The 17523-nt window shown below is 41.2% G+C and overlaps 2 protein-coding genes across 3 annotated transcripts; one reads left to right on the plus strand and one right to left on the minus strand.

The window, feature by feature from the left end:
- Nucleotides 1–397: 397 nt before the first annotated feature.
- tmem248 (transmembrane protein 248) lies at nucleotides 398–11964 on the minus strand. Its single transcript, XM_036524004.1, has 7 exons — nucleotides 11646–11964; nucleotides 9202–9360; nucleotides 8348–8633; nucleotides 7775–7925; nucleotides 5606–5789; nucleotides 4781–4924; nucleotides 398–4431 (listed from the first exon to the last, which is right to left on the minus strand). The coding sequence occupies exons 1-7, from the start codon at nucleotides 11646–11648 to the stop codon at nucleotides 4411–4413; spliced, it is 948 nt and encodes a 315-aa protein (XP_036379897.1). The 5' UTR covers nucleotides 11649–11964; the 3' UTR covers nucleotides 398–4410.
- A 124-nt stretch (nucleotides 11965–12088) lies between these two features.
- Nucleotides 12089–17256, plus strand: rad51d (RAD51 paralog D). 2 transcript variants are annotated; one of them, XM_036525067.1, is made up of 11 exons: nucleotides 12089–12361; nucleotides 12692–12778; nucleotides 13724–13785; nucleotides 14097–14215; nucleotides 14943–15024; nucleotides 15360–15494; nucleotides 15691–15786; nucleotides 15976–16066; nucleotides 16363–16433; nucleotides 16551–16715; nucleotides 16892–17256. In XM_036525067.1, exons 2-11 carry the CDS (start codon nucleotides 12697–12699, stop codon nucleotides 16994–16996), a joined length of 1008 nt encoding a protein of 335 aa, XP_036380960.1. In that variant the 5' UTR covers nucleotides 12089–12361; nucleotides 12692–12696; the 3' UTR covers nucleotides 16997–17256. The 2 variants fall into 2 exon arrangements, with proteins under 2 accessions (XP_036380960.1, XP_036380961.1); XM_036525068.1 differs by having other exon boundaries at nucleotides 12089–12218.
- The last annotated feature ends 267 nt before the right edge of the window (nucleotides 17257–17523 follow it).

Genomic DNA, 17523 nt, shown 5'->3' on the forward strand with positions numbered 1-17523 from the left:
CATGATCAATTGATTGTTGACTTTACAATGGTGCAGAAGTTATTATGACCTAGCACACAGGTCATAATGCTGCTTAAGATCACATCTTCCTTCCATCTACTCCAGACCCACTTCAATTACTGTAACCATTTTAGAGACAGTCATGGTAAAATCAGAAAGGGTTCGAAGTGCAAATATATTCAGAAACTTTCCCCTGGCTTTCATTTCACACTAATCAAGCATTAAAACACACACAGGTGAAATTGTAGTATAGTGCTGGAAACATGTATCAGACAGCAGATTTCAACACACAGCGCTGTGGTTTTACAAAAAGACAATCCTCTGCTGAAGATGAACACACACTCAACAACACTCCTTTAACTGAAACCTTGCAAACACAATCATGACTTGTGACTTGTGAATGAAGGTGGGGATTTAAAAAAAATGTGCAGGATATTACTTCTCAACATCTTAAGCATTCTAATAAATCTGTGCAATTTGAAATTCAAGATTTTAAAATGGACTACTTTGGCTTGGATTGGCATGCACATCTGAAATATTAATTTATTATGTACTTTTTAAACAGGGGAGTTATTGTGGCTCAATAACAATTTGTCAAAATGGACCTAATTATAAGACTTGTCATTACGCAGCAATTCAGTCCTACAGAACAATCCTGGCTGCAAAACAATTTTTTAAATTTCAGGCAGGGAAAAATATGCTTCTACTGGTAACTTTGCACTTTGGAATATCTGCATTAAAATATGAGTGCCCTGTGTATACTGGTATCTCACTGTGGCAAATGTTCCCACCTCAGTATAATAAACAACAGTGATGCTAAATTAAGACTTAAGACAAATGGTTACTGTAGATACTGCTTTGCAAAATGGCCACCTGCACAGATGCATTACTTTCAAAGTAGTCATCAGCTTTTGCAAGCATTCTTCCACAGATTCATTAAACAATAACCAATGTGTGTGACAAGACTAGAGTGGCAATCATAAATTGTAGAAAAATTGCAAAGCACTGCATGTATGTTGCTCTTTCTATTGAGCTGTGGAGAGAAATTTCACTTATAAGAACAATATCAGGAAATGTGGATCTGAACACATACAAGGTACAATAACAGAGGACATGTTTATTTCAGCTTAGAGAATTTACAGCTGTTTTACGAAAGAAAGTCACATTTTGGTCACTTTAAGTGACCTTCGTCATTGCATTCCTAAATGCAAGAGCTATTTACAGGGTTGACACAGGTGGTCAGTGCACAAGGCACAGAATTAATGGGTCGCTCGAAGAAACAAAGGGCAAATTGTGGCCAACAGTTACCCTGTTCAAAAGAGTTACAATGTTACAATGTCAGTTTATGACAGAAATACATGAATAATTTATGTCCTCCAGTTCTACACAAGATGAACGCTGTTGAACTTCTGTTCATCACGCATACATGTGTGTAAGTTACAGTCCTACTGTTTCAGCTGTCAATGATCTAATTAATTACTCAGAATGTAAGGGTCTGTTTTTAAAGTCTAAACATCTGCAATGGCTCAGAGATATAGTTTTAATGAGGGCATGGATAAGGACACTGTAATAAATTGGAATGTGTGTGCCAGTCTCACTTCTCAATTCATTTTCATTGCCTCCATATAAGCAACCATCCTGAAGCAGACAGATTTCCTGATGAGACAGATTACACTCATCTATCCTATGGCTAATACACACACCAGACCAAAGGCCCAAGGTTTGGCTAACACATTAATGGATATGACTAGAGAGGACCCAGGGATGCCTTGGGCAAATTAACTCTGATATGTACCATCGGCAGATGTCTGGCCCCGATGGTTCTGAACGGCAAAGGTGATGTATGGGAACAGAGTCTGTCCAGCTCTAGCATGTGTAAACCACAGAAAGACAAGTGAACACTCTCTGTTTTGGTCCACCTAAATTAATGCACAGTATAACAGAATTGGTTTCACAATAATCACATCAAAACAAAATTAACAGGGAAGGGAAAGACAGTAAGTAAATAACAGTGCTCTTAAAAAAATAAATTTAGCTATATTAAGGCAACTGTAATATGGCCATTGAAACTAAACAGACAAGCTAAAACAAGAGGTCTAATCTGAGATGCAAGACAAACCAGCACAAAGGCCAAACGGTCTGCAGGTGGTTAGCTAGCATGTAAATGATCTGTCTGATTAACTGAAAGCATGAGAAGGAATCATTTGGCTTTCACCTCCTTCAAAGCATCTTTGTTTGCTTTATGAATACTTGATACTGCTCATACTCTTACATGTAAAGGACGCATTGCCATTTCTGAACTACAGCTGCTTTTTATTCCACAAGACTGTTGCGAATATGAATTCCTAAAAAGACAGAACTGCTAGCAAGTAAAATATATTGGTTTTTCAAGATTATCTGTTATCCAGACTACTAACTCTGGGCCAAGGATGGGTGGATCCAAAAACTGATATCTCCATGGTGATATGACACAAACAGGATGGGGAACCAGCAGAATGAAACCAGGAAACACTGCATTTTTTAATATGTCCCCCAGATAACGCTCATTCAAAACTTATAGCAGGGCACAAATCATCCCAGCACCAAAGAAGATATCGATTTAGTGGAAAACCTACACGGTCTGTCTGCAGACAAATGTCTACTTCTAAAGGAGGACCTGATGCATTTTTACTGCAAGAATTCATTTTTCTTTCAGACAGCGGGACAGAAATCAAATTCATTTTTAACTGAAATCCAAAAGGTAGGGATGTGTCATTGCTGTGAGGCTCACAAGGAAATGACTGGGAAAAAAAAAACCTGGTTGTATGAAAGAAAGCGAGTTAACTGGTGCAAGAAACAATCGGATGACATGATGTGCTGTACATCAATGCTTAAAAACAAACAAGACAATCGCTTCCCAAAATTAAAAAAAGAAACTCAAGCATAATCAAATAATTAAAATATTACATCTCATTTCACGCTGATTGGAAATAACTGGAAATAATACACTTCTGATTAACAAACTTTGCCCATAAGAATGGTTTACACTGCAGCAAAGCAATGTTGCTGTATCTTGGAAAAAAAAGCATACATTCAATTCAGTAAGTATACCTGTAAAAACAAAAAGGAGGTAAAATCAAAACTGATCAATCATTACCAGTGAACTGTTTCATTCTTTTCATTCTTCATACACAATACACTTCACCAGGGTCAAACACAAACCCAATCATGAAAGGAGGAAAAAGATTCGGGAAAAAAAAAAAGAAAATAAAAATGATACCAAACACCAAGAACAGAATCAACAATGAAATACGCTTTCAACTCCCAACCAGGCATTAGTGTGCTCACACATGGAAACGCAAATGTACAGTTCATGTCCTGCATTCTTTTCCACAAAAGGTGTGTTAACAGTTCCGCCACACAAGCTTGAATTTGCACAGCACACAGTTGTTTGGAAGAACGCGCAAGTGAGGGAAATGAAGTTAGGGACAAGTGCGTGGCTGTATTCTGACAGCGCTCGGGAGTGTGGACCTATAATAGTGATTTTCCAGGTAGATCTTCCATTGGGGGAGTCAGAACGGAGCGGAAAGGTTAAGAGGCCAGACAGGGTCAGTGTGTTTCTCTTGGTCGTGCAGGGGGGCCAATCTCACAACAAGCCAGCCAGCCTTCTGCTCAAAGTACAGGTCTGAGTGAGTTAGGCCCTAAGCCTAGGCTTCTCAGCATGCTGAAAAACAGCTTCCACAGACTGGTGGGGTCAGGCCTCAGACATCTTGGATTCTTCAGCTCAGCCTGCTGTCTTTTTTCAAACGGTGACTAGAGGCGGACCAATATAGCGCTTTCGACAAACCAAGGGGGACGGAAGTAAAAAAAAAAAAAAAAAAACAGAGCAAATGACCATGAAGACACTTGGGGAGGAAGAGGGATAGAGGGTACAGGTTGAGGAAAATTCTGAGCCGAGTGTGACCGCATAAATTCAAGCAGTCGTCTTCGAGAAATCCAAAGGCGGCTTTGCAATTAGCACAAGACATGGCGCCAGGCAGGAGCGGGAGTCTCCGAGATTGGAGGATGCGAATTCAGATGTTGGATGCGGGCGACAATGCGACAAGGTTGATACTAGGTTCAAGTGCAATTCCCATTCGTCCCCTTGCAGCATCCTCGGCTTTCTCCTATATTGCGTCAGGCTTCATCACGGATGGCACGAGGGCTCAGGCTGACTGCTTCTGTACTGAGTTAAAGAATCCTACAAATATTTACACAGTAGATACAGGCACTTAAAATGTCTTTGGTTGGAGTGACCCAACATTGCAGAGAAATGCATTCACAGAGCTTTGCACCCTTTTCTGGGTTCAGTAGGCAACTAGTAAAATCAGTTCTTGTTTTGTTTTTCCTTAGCATTTAAGGTTCAGTTAAGTTATTGATCTTTAATGCCCCTTATCCTTCTGACAAGGCCACCTAAAAGGAAAAAAGACATTTAACTGGGGTGCAATAAACACGCATAATCACAAAATTAATATTTAATATTTCTGTACGAGTGATAGGTATAGGTATCATAGGTACAATAGAGGGCTTGAGACATTACCACTTTCTGACATGAATGAAATGCTGGGCAAATGGTGAACAGAACAACAGGCTAATGGATTACACAACACAGAAGCATCTGAAGAATGCACTGCTTTACTGTAGCAGGCATCCACCTGGAATGCCGCAAGCTGTAAATATGAGCTACCAAACCTGCTTTGACAAGGTATACTTGAAATGATGGCTTAGCTGGGCCACGCTGGTGGCCACGGGAGGGAGATACCTTTTCAGGGCAGAAGTCAGCGTTGTTTTGCCGTACTTTGCCTGGCCGTCCCTTGATGACTGCATAGCAGAACATTGTGATCACCATCACAAACAGGAAGTAGCTGGTGTGCATGAGGTGCAGGTTTATCAGCGAGCGATCATCCTGGGGGGAAGAATCAATGGTACGTTACATTAGCTTCTCCCTAATGAGTGATCAGAAATGCCCTACCCATTCCATGTTCTTGTACATTTTGTATCCACAGGGCATTTTAGAGAACTCTATCCTTATTACCATCATGACTCTATAGTTCCCTCTCAAAAGATTGCTGAAGAAATAGGTAATCTAATTTAAAAGAGCAATTGAGTAACAAGTTATTTTGATACAGAGATCTTAATCTTAATGTGGAACTGGAAAACGGCCAGGAAAAATACTAAAATTGAATTTGAACAGAACAACAGCCAGAGCGACTACTTTGATTAATACAATGCAATCACTTTTACAATAGTGACATCATGTGGCAACTTGCATAGACAAAAATGCAGATGTTCTTTGAAGTGTGGCTTAACTTGATCTAACAGTGTTTGTATCCATCTCTGTGTGTGCCATTTTAAGCATAAAACAAAACTTAATCATACACTCCAGCAATCCAATAAAAATCTATGGTTTCTAACGATCTAGAAAAATACCTCACTGCTGAAATACTAAGAATAAAACAAATATTCCAGCACAAGAGCTTCTACGAGCTGTCTTCTCGTGTCTTGCAAGGCTTCTCCAATGTTGCTACAGCACAGAAATCACAGAGCAGCAGAGGCTGAACAGCTTGTACTGTTATCTGAAGCTTACATCAGGAACGATGACTGTGAGCTTGGGGTTGAGCGCGTGGTACACCTTCCCGATGGCTCCTTTGTAACACCAGAAGGGGTTGTACTCCTGTGTGTATTTGGTGTCCGAGTCCCTGGCGGTGGTGAAGATCTTGTACCAGGACGTGGCATTGGTGTAAGTCTCAGGAACGCAGTGGGGCGGCTGCCTGCAAAGTCACACGCAATCATGAAATCACACCGTGGACCTTCTGCTCTGAGTTCTCCTTGTTATTTGTTTGTGTGTTAAAGCACTGTAAACCTGGCAGACCACACTCAACACACACACCAGCAGTGCAAAGTTAAACAGAAACTTATACATAAGAGGAAAAAAAAAACACAACAGATAAATGTTGAACAGTGCTACAAAACATGTTTTGCATTTATGTATTAACTTTAACTCCAAATGTTTCCCTTCCCAAAAAATGAACATTACTGCCAAAATCAGACTGATCTGGAAAATATCACACATGCAATGTGCGGTTGGAGTTAGTAAAAGAAGTACAGATACATCACTTCCTGAAATGAAAACCAACAAGTTAAACTTAAAACTAGTTAATTAGTCATGCCTGGGGGTCACTTCACAAGGAAACCTGCAAAATAGTGTCCTTGCAGCCAATGAAAACAGACTAAACACTAAAGTCTAACAACAACTGGAAAATGATTATGAGATCATTATGAAATCATAGACAGCAAGGATATTTTACATTCAAATCCGGTGATAGCTTTCTTGGGATCCCTCCTTTAAATACTGACTTTACATATCTAGTTAAATATGCAATGCAAACAGCAGAAAAAATAGAGAGGACTTGGGTATTGGGAATATGCAGCAACACGTGATGTTATCAGTCAAAAGCATTGGAATCTAGTGGTATGTCTATAAACACTGTATAACTCGCAAGTAAGGACTGCAAGTGTATTTCACATACTGTATAAACTGGCTACTGCAGAACGCCTGCGTGAGCTTACGCACCACCTGACTAAGGAGTTTTAGTGCGTGCCTCTGTGTTCTAGCCTTTAGAAACAGTTTTTTAATCAGTGGAGGCCATCTGTAAATAATTTTATGCAGAGAAAAGCCTACTTGAAATTCACCCTCAAAATAGGACTATTTGTACTGGCTGAGGGAAGACCGCATGACTTTGCAAACTCTCTCACCTCGCACACTTCAGCAATCGTTTTGCTAACAAGCTCTGTGGTTTTCTTTGAACGATCAGGGTCGCATGAGTGAGTGGCTGTGCCAGTTAATGTCGCGACAAACACACATTTTCCACTGTCTGTTCCTTGGTGGTATGGTTTAGATGCACTGCACTGTTAAATTGCGTGCAGTGATGCACTTCACTGGTGCTTCTGTGGTATGTCAAATTTGCACTGTACATCCTGTTCACCATGGTCTCAGGAGATTTGCTACTTTTTGATGGTTGATGGAAGGGTAAGATGAAGGAAGGCTCTGCTCAAACAGTTCAGTGAATGAATGCTGAAATGCACATCAGGCTTTTCAAACCTGTTTGCAGTTACTGTAGAAAACCGGCACAAAATGTAATGTGTTCACAACAACCTCCTGTTATAAAACTGCAGTACCGTCTATACTCACACAATACCACTGCTTAATGCAAGAAGTCTGCCTGAATGAAATGCCCAAACACAATAAGTCCTTGCTTACCAAGATATTTAAAGCTGTCAAGCAGTATTTTAATACTGCATCACTTGTTCTATTTGTACTCCATCACTTGTTCTAACATGAGTACTTACACTCAATTTGTAGATTTTAGTATTCATTTGGTGTATGTGTGTTTGTGCGCTAAGTGGCACTTGTTATTGGCAAAGCCATAGTAAATGCACCAGCATGAGGCTTTTATGAACATTCCAGAACAAACGATATGGTTGAACATAAACAATACAGAAGCAAAAGCAGTCTAATATTCTGATTGCTGACTGGATTTCCTTAATATTAGTAAACGAATCTACCCATCATAATGTAAATGTTAACTCGTTATATTATTCTACCTTGGGTAGTACACAGCACAACAGTTACACGGAAACAAAAAGAAATTTAAAAATCTGCAGCACCTGACATTCCGACAGAGCAGGTTTTGGAGCCGTGGTGCTGGGGAGAGAAGGAGGAAGCTATGGAACAAAGGACTGTAGTGTAACTCACACTGTGACAGGGAAGACGTTGCTGGCAGCGGTGATGGTCATACAGGTGCTGAACACCACCTGCTCACAGTGGCCGTGCAGGACGCAGTCGTCCGAGTTCCAGGACGCAGGGAGAGTGAAAGTAATGTTCACCTCCTCATGCGCTTCCCGCCCTTAAGCACAAACACGCACACATGATCACATTAGATAAACATGGAAAAAGGATATGCAGAACAGTGGCCGACAAGAGAACGGTATTTGACTACATGCCAGCGATGGCTGTGTACGATACTGAGGAGCCATTCAGTTTCAGCTAGCATTCTTTTTCATAATCCCTTCCTTGACAATGGACCTTTTTAACTGTGGTCTGCCAGAATTAAGACATCAATCTGCTTTCTGGGCTGGATCTCCTTGGTTGTACTATCAGGCACCAGCTTTTTCTCTGCCTTTCCCTGATCGAAGCAGTGTGTTCAAAACCACGCGTTTTCAGTACGTCCTGTGTCACGGCTGCAGGGTAATTCTCCTTCTCTTCTCTATCACAGCCATGAATCTAAACACAAACCACAGACAGTGATCCTGGGCCTGCTGTCCATACCTGCCAGGCCCACTTGCTGGCCCAGCACTGTGGCGTACAGGTGGGTGATGTTGCGGGAGTAGCCACCGAAAGGCCTCAGGGGGTCCAGGGTGAGGGTTATGGGGACAGAGATGTTTATGGGCCCGGGGTCTTCCAGCAGCGGAGGGGCCTGCGTGCTGACCCGCGCCTGGCCACTGGTCACCGTGCTTTCGGGGGTGGTGGACTCGTTCAGGCCGTGCTTCAGGGTCTCATTCTCTGAGATGCAGAAGTCCAGCTCGTTGAAGCGCAGCAGGAAGGTGTTCCAGTCCTGGGGGAAAGAGCGTGGGGGGGGTCATGGCAATGAAATCCCAGGCTCGATCACTCAGCCAGCGTTTGTTGACAGCAACTGGACGAAAGCAAATTGCATTTGGCAGCAGTCACAGAGCAGAGACAAATCTGCGAGTGGCTTGCTGGCAGCACTTAGGAAATTAGTGAAAAAAACATGTTTTTCATTGCATAAGTTAACTATTCAGCAACTTACCTCGAACGTAACCCAATGATCAACTTCGCATTTGCAATTTCCTTCTTTTATAGATGTTGATGTGTCTGATTACTTTTACTTAATGATCTCAATATGCAAATAAATACGTGCATTGTAACAGCACAGCTTTTCAGCAATGTCAAATCTGAAATCTCGCCAGAACAAGAAACAGCACAGACCCCTAAGCTAATCAAAAATCTCATTTCAAAAGGAAATCAAATTATCACCAAAAACTGTCGGTACAAATTATCAGGACAAATTATCAGCACACCTGGGATTAGAATAAATAATTGCACGAAGCAAATGAAAAAGTTCCTACTCTATAATAATTCTTTGGAGGCCAGGAGTTTCATACCTCTGTCATTTCAGGGGATTTGATCTCCTTGATCTTGAAAAAGTATCCGATGGTGAGAAAGGCGATGGCCACGGTGCTGACACTGACCATAAAGATTACCAATGGCGGACGGTTACTGATGTAAGTCTTCAGATTCTCCAGAGGATTAATTAGGTACACCTGCATACGCACACATACGTGCGTGCACACACACACACACACACACACACATACACAGAGAGAGTGAGACAGAGAGACTCTTAAGAGTTCAAACCCAAATTAGGTCAGGACTAAAATAACATGTTAACAGCAGCAGCTAAACAAAACCTTCCATTGTCAACACACCAATAAGTCCATAAAGAAAGACAGAGCTTATTCTGTACATATTTGGAAATTTGCAAAAACTGCACTCCCAAAGAGAATTTGCAAATAAATAATGTATGTGTTCAGAAGACTGTGTAGAACAAAGCTGTCACTAAAACCAAACCTTGGTACAGAAACTGGCAGCTAACTCAAAAGGAAACGTAGCGTACTTGAAACCAAAAAATGTATACAATCAATAAAGTACTACAGCATAAACATGAAGACAGTAACAACAAAAAAAATAGAAAATTTGCTTCTGTTCAAATATTTCGTAAAAATAGAAGGAACCATACGTAAGTAAAACGTTGACACAAATTAGTAAGCATGTAGAATCCTCTCTCAATACCAAATCAAACATGAAATGTGGGTCCACAGCATATGTGATACAGCATGATATCCTGTATTGAAAAGATTTGGGCAATTTGCTGAAAACCAACGCCCTCTGAACCAAGTTAAAAGCATTTTCTTAAATCATGTCACATACAGGGCTCAAAAAGTTCCATTACTTCTGCTTTATTCAGGGTTATTGTGCTTTTGCAGTAAGTAGTGTTATTGCTACATGCACTGAAACAAGGTTTAATCGTTATAATAAAAAGTTAAAGCCAAAATGCCTGTGGCATTTTGCCCTTAGGTTTACAATATTACCAAAATGTGTGATGAACTTGCTTCTTGCAATGTAAATCTGTACTTAGCCAGATTAAAATTACACTGCTGAGAGGATGACACTGAAAGTTGTTGTGGTTACAAAATTAATGTCCTTGTTGGTTGGCTCAAATGGCACAGACCAAGGTTGTTCAGAATAAGCACGGCAAACTGCATGGTTCTTTGACACGGCACAAGGGTAGCATGGTTTAAATAAACATGTCTGGATAGGGCTGGTTACCCAGACAAACTATGGTATCACTTAAATAAACAACAAAGGCAATGATGTGCACTTGTTGAGTATTCCCTCCTAAAGCCTCTTCTGAAAACTTCTGCACTGATGTGCACCAACAGATGTGCACCAGAGGTGACCCTAAACCTACACAGGTCTAATCACAATCGGGTCTGAAATTCAGCAATTTGCCACAAATCCAACATTTGGTCTGCTAATTTCTCTGTTTACATAGAAAAAAAAGTCAAACGGCAGTCATAACGCCCTGACATGACATGGGGCATTTGCCAGACCGTTTCATGGCTTTCAAAGGATGGATGCTGATAGCTACTCATAAACGGCCAAGCCTTGGCTGAAACTACGGTCATGCGCCACAAACCTCTGATGGCAGTCTGCAGCCTAGCTCATACTGATTGCTTCACACTGTTCCTTTAACCTCTTCTTTCCGACATCCCGCAGAAGACTCACTTGCAATACAATTTCATATTACCGAGATAACACGGATGGCCAATTTACTTAATCTTATTAATACATAAATGCGGGTTAATGGTACAGCCCCTCTTATTTTAGTCAAGGAAAATGTGAATTTAACAAGCTACTCAGCTAACGTTATTTTCCGATATTTTAAAAATGGACTTTGTCATGTCCTTTAGGACGCGAATGGCACACCCACTTAGCTCAACATTATTGAAGTTATAAATTAACCCAAGATGCCTTGCTAGTTAGCTACGCAACATCAGACGTTTGCTCACTCTCCACGAGCTAGCAATGTCATTTGTCAATTTACTTAGCTCGCCAACGTATGTGACATCCAACTAGCCAAATATTAAGCGCGTTTCGCAGCAGCCAGGCGTGTCATTACCTAGCTTGCAAAACACTTCTTCCAACATTACTGGAGGGAAGTAGTCAGCTCATTGCCTACCTCGCCAGAAACTGTCTTTCTGCCTGGCTAAGTGGAAAGCTAGATAGCCATCTTGACTACAAAATAGAACTGAGGCCTCATTTACTGATAAGCTAACCAGCTACTCTGATATTGCAATAATTGAAGCTGTGTATCTAGTCCAACTTCCTAACGTTAAACGTCCAATTACAAAAATATTAATAATAACAACAATGAAGAGAATCTGATTACTGGGAATTATACTGCTAGCTAGTCAACAAAATATATACAGATAGAAGTCTTACGCAACAATATTATGATTGTGGAAGCTAGCTAGCGCTTACTCACCATTTTCTCTGTGCGCACGACGACGGCGAGTCGTCTGTCGTCGTTAGCTAGCCTGCTAGCTAACCAGCTAGCTATATCCGTCTGGTCCGAGGAGAAAAGGCCAGCGTTTGGGGGCAGTTGAGGCTCACAGCATTGGAACGGCCACACTCCTTCTTTCCCATTATCTGCACGTCCCCGCCGCCCCCGGTTGTCACTTAACTTTCGTTTATTTACCCGAGGTGTTTAATCTTCTTCACCCTGACCAACTGTGCCTATGTTTACTGCTACGATTTCCTCCGCACTGCGCAGCCGTTCGACTCTACGTAATATTCGACAATCCGTTTAGTGACACATGCGCAAAAAATTAACCTGCGCAGCTCACGACTCGTACGTAAACTGCGTACGGACTAAACAAGCCGGACCTTCTTGTTTACGAAATTTATCTTTCCGGGAATGACGTCAAAATGCGCTTCGCAGAGGAGCAGAAAGGGAACTTTGAATGGCGCCACAACATTTAAAAATAACGCTAGATAGACAGCTGGGGCCGTATTGCTGCTGCATGTCACTGCTGGTCGCCAAATATACACATAGCAGGTTACATTAAGATGATTTTCCCAGCATTAACTATAAAATCCCTCCAGATACTTTTTTTTCTAGAAAACCACAGGGTTGTAGTGTTTATCTCGGGGGAGTAGCAACAACCTAACGAGCTAACGTTAGCGAGCTAACAAATGTTGGTACGTTAGATTTGGCTAACTAGTTCTTAACATAATTGATATAACTGTTAGAATTTTAATCATGTTAATGTTACTGTTTTGAAAACCTGGATAAAGTTTACCGTGGTCTGGGTAACATTAACATGTAAAACACATTCATTCTAGCTAAGCCAATATTAGCTTTTGAACAACATTGATTCTTGGGTGGTGGTGATGTTTACGTGAAAATTTGTGAGATGACATTGTAAATTAGCTAGTGTAGCTAGTTTACTCAGTATCTTTGCACTGTTCGCCACGATCATCCTTGACTACCCAGTTGGGGTTTAGCTTCTGATTTCGTATTGTCCTCAGCTGTAATGGTGTTTCTGAGAGAGGGTCTCTGTCCAGGACTGAGTGAAGAGCTGGTTCACGCTCTGCGGACCAAAGACATTAGAACAGGTACGACTTTAGCCAGATTGCTAACGCTATTTTAGTAGCTTGCACAGTAATTTCATTTCTCAACGGTGATCCTGAAGACCCTTGGAAAGTGGTCATTATTCTCGTTGAGGTGTCACTTATTACGGTTGTTTGAGCTTATAACTGTATACTGATCTTAATTTGAAATAACTACATTTAGTCTGCCATAAGAGTAGCTGTACAATAAATGTGATGTTAGATGTGTTTGTACTCATATGAAGATGTTGTAATATGTGATGTTTTTCGTAATTTAATATGCGCTCAATATTTCCGACATCATGATTTAGTTAAAAGCTCAGCCAAACGTAATTAGGTAACTACTTGAGAGTTCATTTGGAACGAAAATTTTTCAAGGTGGATACCAAGATAACGTTATTGAGTGTCCTTGGTAGTGCGATCAGAGAAACGCTGGTCATGCTGACATTCAGCCAAGACCAACGGTCGTTCGCTACCAACATCAAATTTGCCTTAGGCATTCATTTCGCAAGATAGCTGTTAAGTGCTCAACAAACTGTATGAAATGGCATCGCATTTTCTGCAGTGTAATTGGCATGTTGTCAGAGAAATCTCATGGCCAACTCAAATGTTGCACTAAACAGCTCCGACCACATTCCAACAGGAAAACTAGCTAACTATCTGAGAGGTTTTTGTGTGTTTGTTCTAGTTTTGTTATCTTGGGTGTGTTAGGCGTAAAATTACATTTTTTGTTTTGCTTTTCATGCTGTCAGTCCAGTTGATAGCGAGGTGCATGTCATTAAATGGTGCATATCTACTACCATCACAGTTACATTGCAGTGGCCAGAGCCTTAACATACTGACCCTCTATAGGGTAAGCTTATTCTTATTAAAAAAGAAAATTACAATTATTTGACTGTTTTTATTCTTTTCCAGACATGGACATTTTACTGACTCTCATTTCTATTTTAGTAGAGGATCTGATTTCTTCAGACACTGAAGAAATTGCCCAAAAATGCTGTGTGTCCTACAAGGTGGGTTTAATAAGAAACGGGGGGAAAGCTACCTTTGTGACATACGAACCTATTGCAATTAGCCAGTCTGGCATGCTTTGACCCAGTTTTTCTCACACTTTGCTCTAAAGCAGCAATTCAAGTTTTGGAGGCTGCAGAAACACTGCATGGCTCTTAATCAAACAAAAGCAGCTTGCAAGTGGGTAACATCCATCTGATTGAGCCACAGGGGAGGAGAGGAAGCAGGCCCTCATCTACAGTAGCCGCTGCACAAAAGAGCCAGCTGTTTTGGGGATGGTGCTGCAGTTCATTGTGTCAATGATGCGTTTCAGGCCCTGGTCGCGGTGCGGCGCGTGCTCCTGGCCCAGCACGCGGCCTTCCCTGTGTCAGGAGCAGATTTGTATGATGACCTGCTGAGTTCCACAGCCATCCTGTCCACAGGCAATGCCAGGTAAGGCCTAGTTCACGGTGTGCCACCCACCCAGGCAGCCCCATACTACTTTTCTGTTTGTCTAATTTTCGCCTGGTTGGATTGCGGGGGTTGTTCACTGCATGCTGTGTACAGCTGTGTGCGCAGTGTCAGAGGCCCTCTGGAAAGGGTGGGGGCATGTCGTGCAAGTTCCAGTAAGCCTGCCTTTGTTTTGCATTTGAAAATGCCTCCTGTAAAACCAGATACACGTAAACCCCAGGTCAGAAAAGTTCAGCATGGAAGAAAAAAAGACCTTCCAGTAGAGGAAATCAGCCATGAAGAATTATCCTGTGCTGCCTGAACAGTGTACCTGGTTACAGTACTTTGATTGTAGTCTTTTATCTTCAGAAATGTGTTGATTAACAAATAGTAAATTAACAAATAAAACAATGTGAAATGAATACAAAGAAAATGCAGTATTCTATCAAATGTATCCTGTACATAAATAGTCCAAAAACCCTCTCAGCAGTGTCTACTGTACCACAAATATTTTACACAACATGGTTGTGTTTTTGTAATTTAATATTGTTCTTATTATTACAGTATGTACACTGCATAGCTCTTTAGGTTTCACTGTGTATAGTTGCACATGTTTGTATTGCTCGTGCTCCATTTATCCATGCATATTTGTTGTTGTGTATTTTACATGTTTTGACGTTGCTGTTTAACCTTTGTTGACATGCGGGACCCTGTGTGTGTTTTGCTGCAGTTTGGACAAGCTTCTGGACTCGGGCCTGTATACTGGAGAGCTGACAGAGCTGGCAGGAGCCCCTGGGAGTGGAAAAACGCAGGTAAACCGGCCGCAGTTTCACACGCTCTGAGACAATGCCGATTGGAATGCCTGAACCTCACGATACTCTGCACATCCAGTCGAACTACCCAGCTTTATGCCTTGCCACGCTCTCTTTTCAGTAAGCAAAATATGAGGAAAATACAGTGCATATTGTTTTCTTCAGCCAATAAAAAAGTGCATTACATCGTTACATTATTTATTCATTGGCTGTTGTCCGCAACTCTCATGGCTTATAGTTTACACATCCACTTATACCACTTGTGTAAACCTGCTCTATGCATAGGATACTGATTTTTTTTCCCCCATCTCTGTCCCTATTGGGTTTTGCCTCAGGTGTGCTTAGGTGTGGCTGCAAATTTGTCTTGTGAACTGAAGCAGAGCGTTCTGTATATTGACTCATCAGGGGGCCTGTCTGCCACACGATTGCTTCAGATGGTAAAGGCCAAGACTAGCAACATGGAGGAGCAGGTACAGTGTCAGTGCAATAGAGCGATAGCTAAATGCAGTCTGTATTTGCGAAAGGCAAACATAAAGAAAATCTCAAATGCATTGGAAATCTTTCTGGCCCATCTTTAAAAGGATTAAACAATTTAGCTGAAGAATGTTAATGTTTGTTTTGACCTCAATGAGAGAAAATTTCTAGCCCTGCCCTGTCTGTGTGTAGATGGAGGTTCTTCAGAGAATCCAGGTGTCTCAAGTGTTTGATGTCTTCTCCTTACTCGAGTGTCTGCACAGTCTTAAAAGTGGTGGATTTCAGCAGGTAAAATGTCATCCATTGCAAACAGTGGTTACAAAACACTTTTTTGTTTTCCAGCAATGTAGATCAGTTTATTTGAGAATTTCTGTGTGTATGTGAATAAGGAAGTGGTGCTCATTTAGTTTGGTTGGGTTGGAATGGCTTGATATAATATACAGACCAAGTCAGACTTAAATACATCTTCTGTCCCAGGCATCTGCAGGGGGTGGCACCCCCAAAGTCATCATAGTAGACTCCATCACGGCAGTTCTGTCTCATATCCTGGGAGGAAAACAAACAGAGGGTAGGTTATTTGTATTTGCAGATATATGAAAAATTTCAGGTCTCTCTAAATCATTAAACTCTTTCATTTAGCATGGCATGACCATTACATGTACTAAACTGAAAACACTTTCATTATAAAGCCATGTCACCAAAGTATGTGTATAAAAATAACCTTTCAAACAAGCTGACCATTCTAAAGTTATGAAGGTTATGGCAACAACTTGGATTTGCAGCTGTAATTACCATTCTTCTTTGCAGCCACACTAGTAAAATGTGTATGTTACCTGCGTGTATGTCATGTTTTTGATATTACAGGTATGTCACTAATGATGCAAGTTGCAGGAGAGCTGAGAACAATTGCAAAAGACCTTAATGTTGCTGTTTTGGTGAGGATAACTAAGACTTGCCCTGTTGTTTTGTTATGGAGCTCTGCTGTGAACGACAGTGCTGAATTTTTCACTTTCCAGAACCAGGATGTAAAGGTAATGATCTGTTTTGGACAGGTGACCAACCATGTGACCAGAGACGGCAACGGGCTGCCTAAGCCTGGATTGGGGCTATCCTGGAGCCACGTCCCTCGAACCCGGATTCTCCTGCAGCGTGTTGAGAAGTCTAGCTGCACACAGAGTGGGTTACGTACTGCAACCCTGATAAAGTCCTCCCGGCAGGTACGCATCCATATGGCTACACTGGAAATAAGGCTAACAACTGATTTACAACTAACAACTGATCTAAAATATCTGTATTACAACTGTATTAAAGTTATTGTAAGATGGTTCAGAAAGTGTGATCTGTGGAGAGAAAGGGGTTGTGTTGTTGTCCTTATACCTGTTTATCTTTTCAGCCATGTTACCTCACCCAGGAGTTTGATTTGAGTTCCTGGGGAGAGACCCTTGATGAGCTTCCTGGATCCTCAGGGAAGAGAAAGCTAGGAGATGACGATCTTTAAGTTTAAATGGCAATCATGCTCACATTCCTAAAGACTTATACGACACTATCATAAAGTGGACAAAGGAAATATTTTTTTCCCCAGACTTTTTTCCCTCCAAAGTGTTTCTACAACACTGTTTTAAGCCTTAATGTTTTTTAAGAGAACCTTTGGACAGTATACAGACCATCCGACGATAAAATTCTGTAATCATGTGTATATATTACCAAAATTTGATGCTCCTTTAATAAAGTACCTTCGTATGTCGTCGTTATAAGGCTCTTAGTGGTTATGGCAAGAGTTGATCCTTTAGAAAAAAACTGGTGCACAATAAGCATGCCATGTTTCATTTTCTTTACATTACCACTGCAAAAAACCAAATAAAAGCAGAGGCCCACAGTTTAATTGTGATCCATAGACAGTAGCAGTGTCTAGGGTCATTTCTTGTAGTTTCCATAGTAACGGCCACATAGAAACTCCCACTGCAGAAGTGGTCAAAGGGAGTGAATAGTTAGAGGGACAGATATTCTGTTCAAATAAAACTGCAG

Source organism: Megalops cyprinoides, chromosome 3, assembly GCF_013368585.1.
Source record: "Megalops cyprinoides isolate fMegCyp1 chromosome 3, fMegCyp1.pri, whole genome shotgun sequence".
NCBI classification, from domain to species: domain Eukaryota; kingdom Metazoa; phylum Chordata; class Actinopteri; order Elopiformes; family Megalopidae; genus Megalops; species Megalops cyprinoides.

What these genes read in the sequence shown, in the direction of transcription:
- tmem248 (XM_036524004.1), bottom strand. An exon ending in AATCCCCTGAAATGACAGAG is followed by an intron (nt 8,634 to 9,201) that starts GTATGAAACTCC and finishes TCTTTCCCCCAG; the next exon opens with GACTGGAACACCTTCCTGCT. An exon ending in AACGTCTTCCCTGTCACAGT is followed by an intron (nt 5,790 to 7,774) that starts GTGAGTTACACT and finishes GTGACTTTGCAG; the next exon opens with GCAGCCGCCCCACTGCGTTC.
- rad51d (XM_036525067.1), top strand. Translation starts at nt 12,697, where the DNA reads ATGGTGTTTCTGAGAGAGGGTCTCTGTCCAGGACTGAGTGAAGAGCTG. An exon ending in CTGTCCACAGGCAATGCCAG is followed by an intron (nt 14,216 to 14,942) that starts GTAAGGCCTAGT and finishes GTTTTGCTGCAG; the next exon opens with TTTGGACAAGCTTCTGGACT. An exon ending in GGGAGGAAAACAAACAGAGG is followed by an intron (nt 16,067 to 16,362) that starts GTAGGTTATTTG and finishes TTGATATTACAG; the next exon opens with GTATGTCACTAATGATGCAA.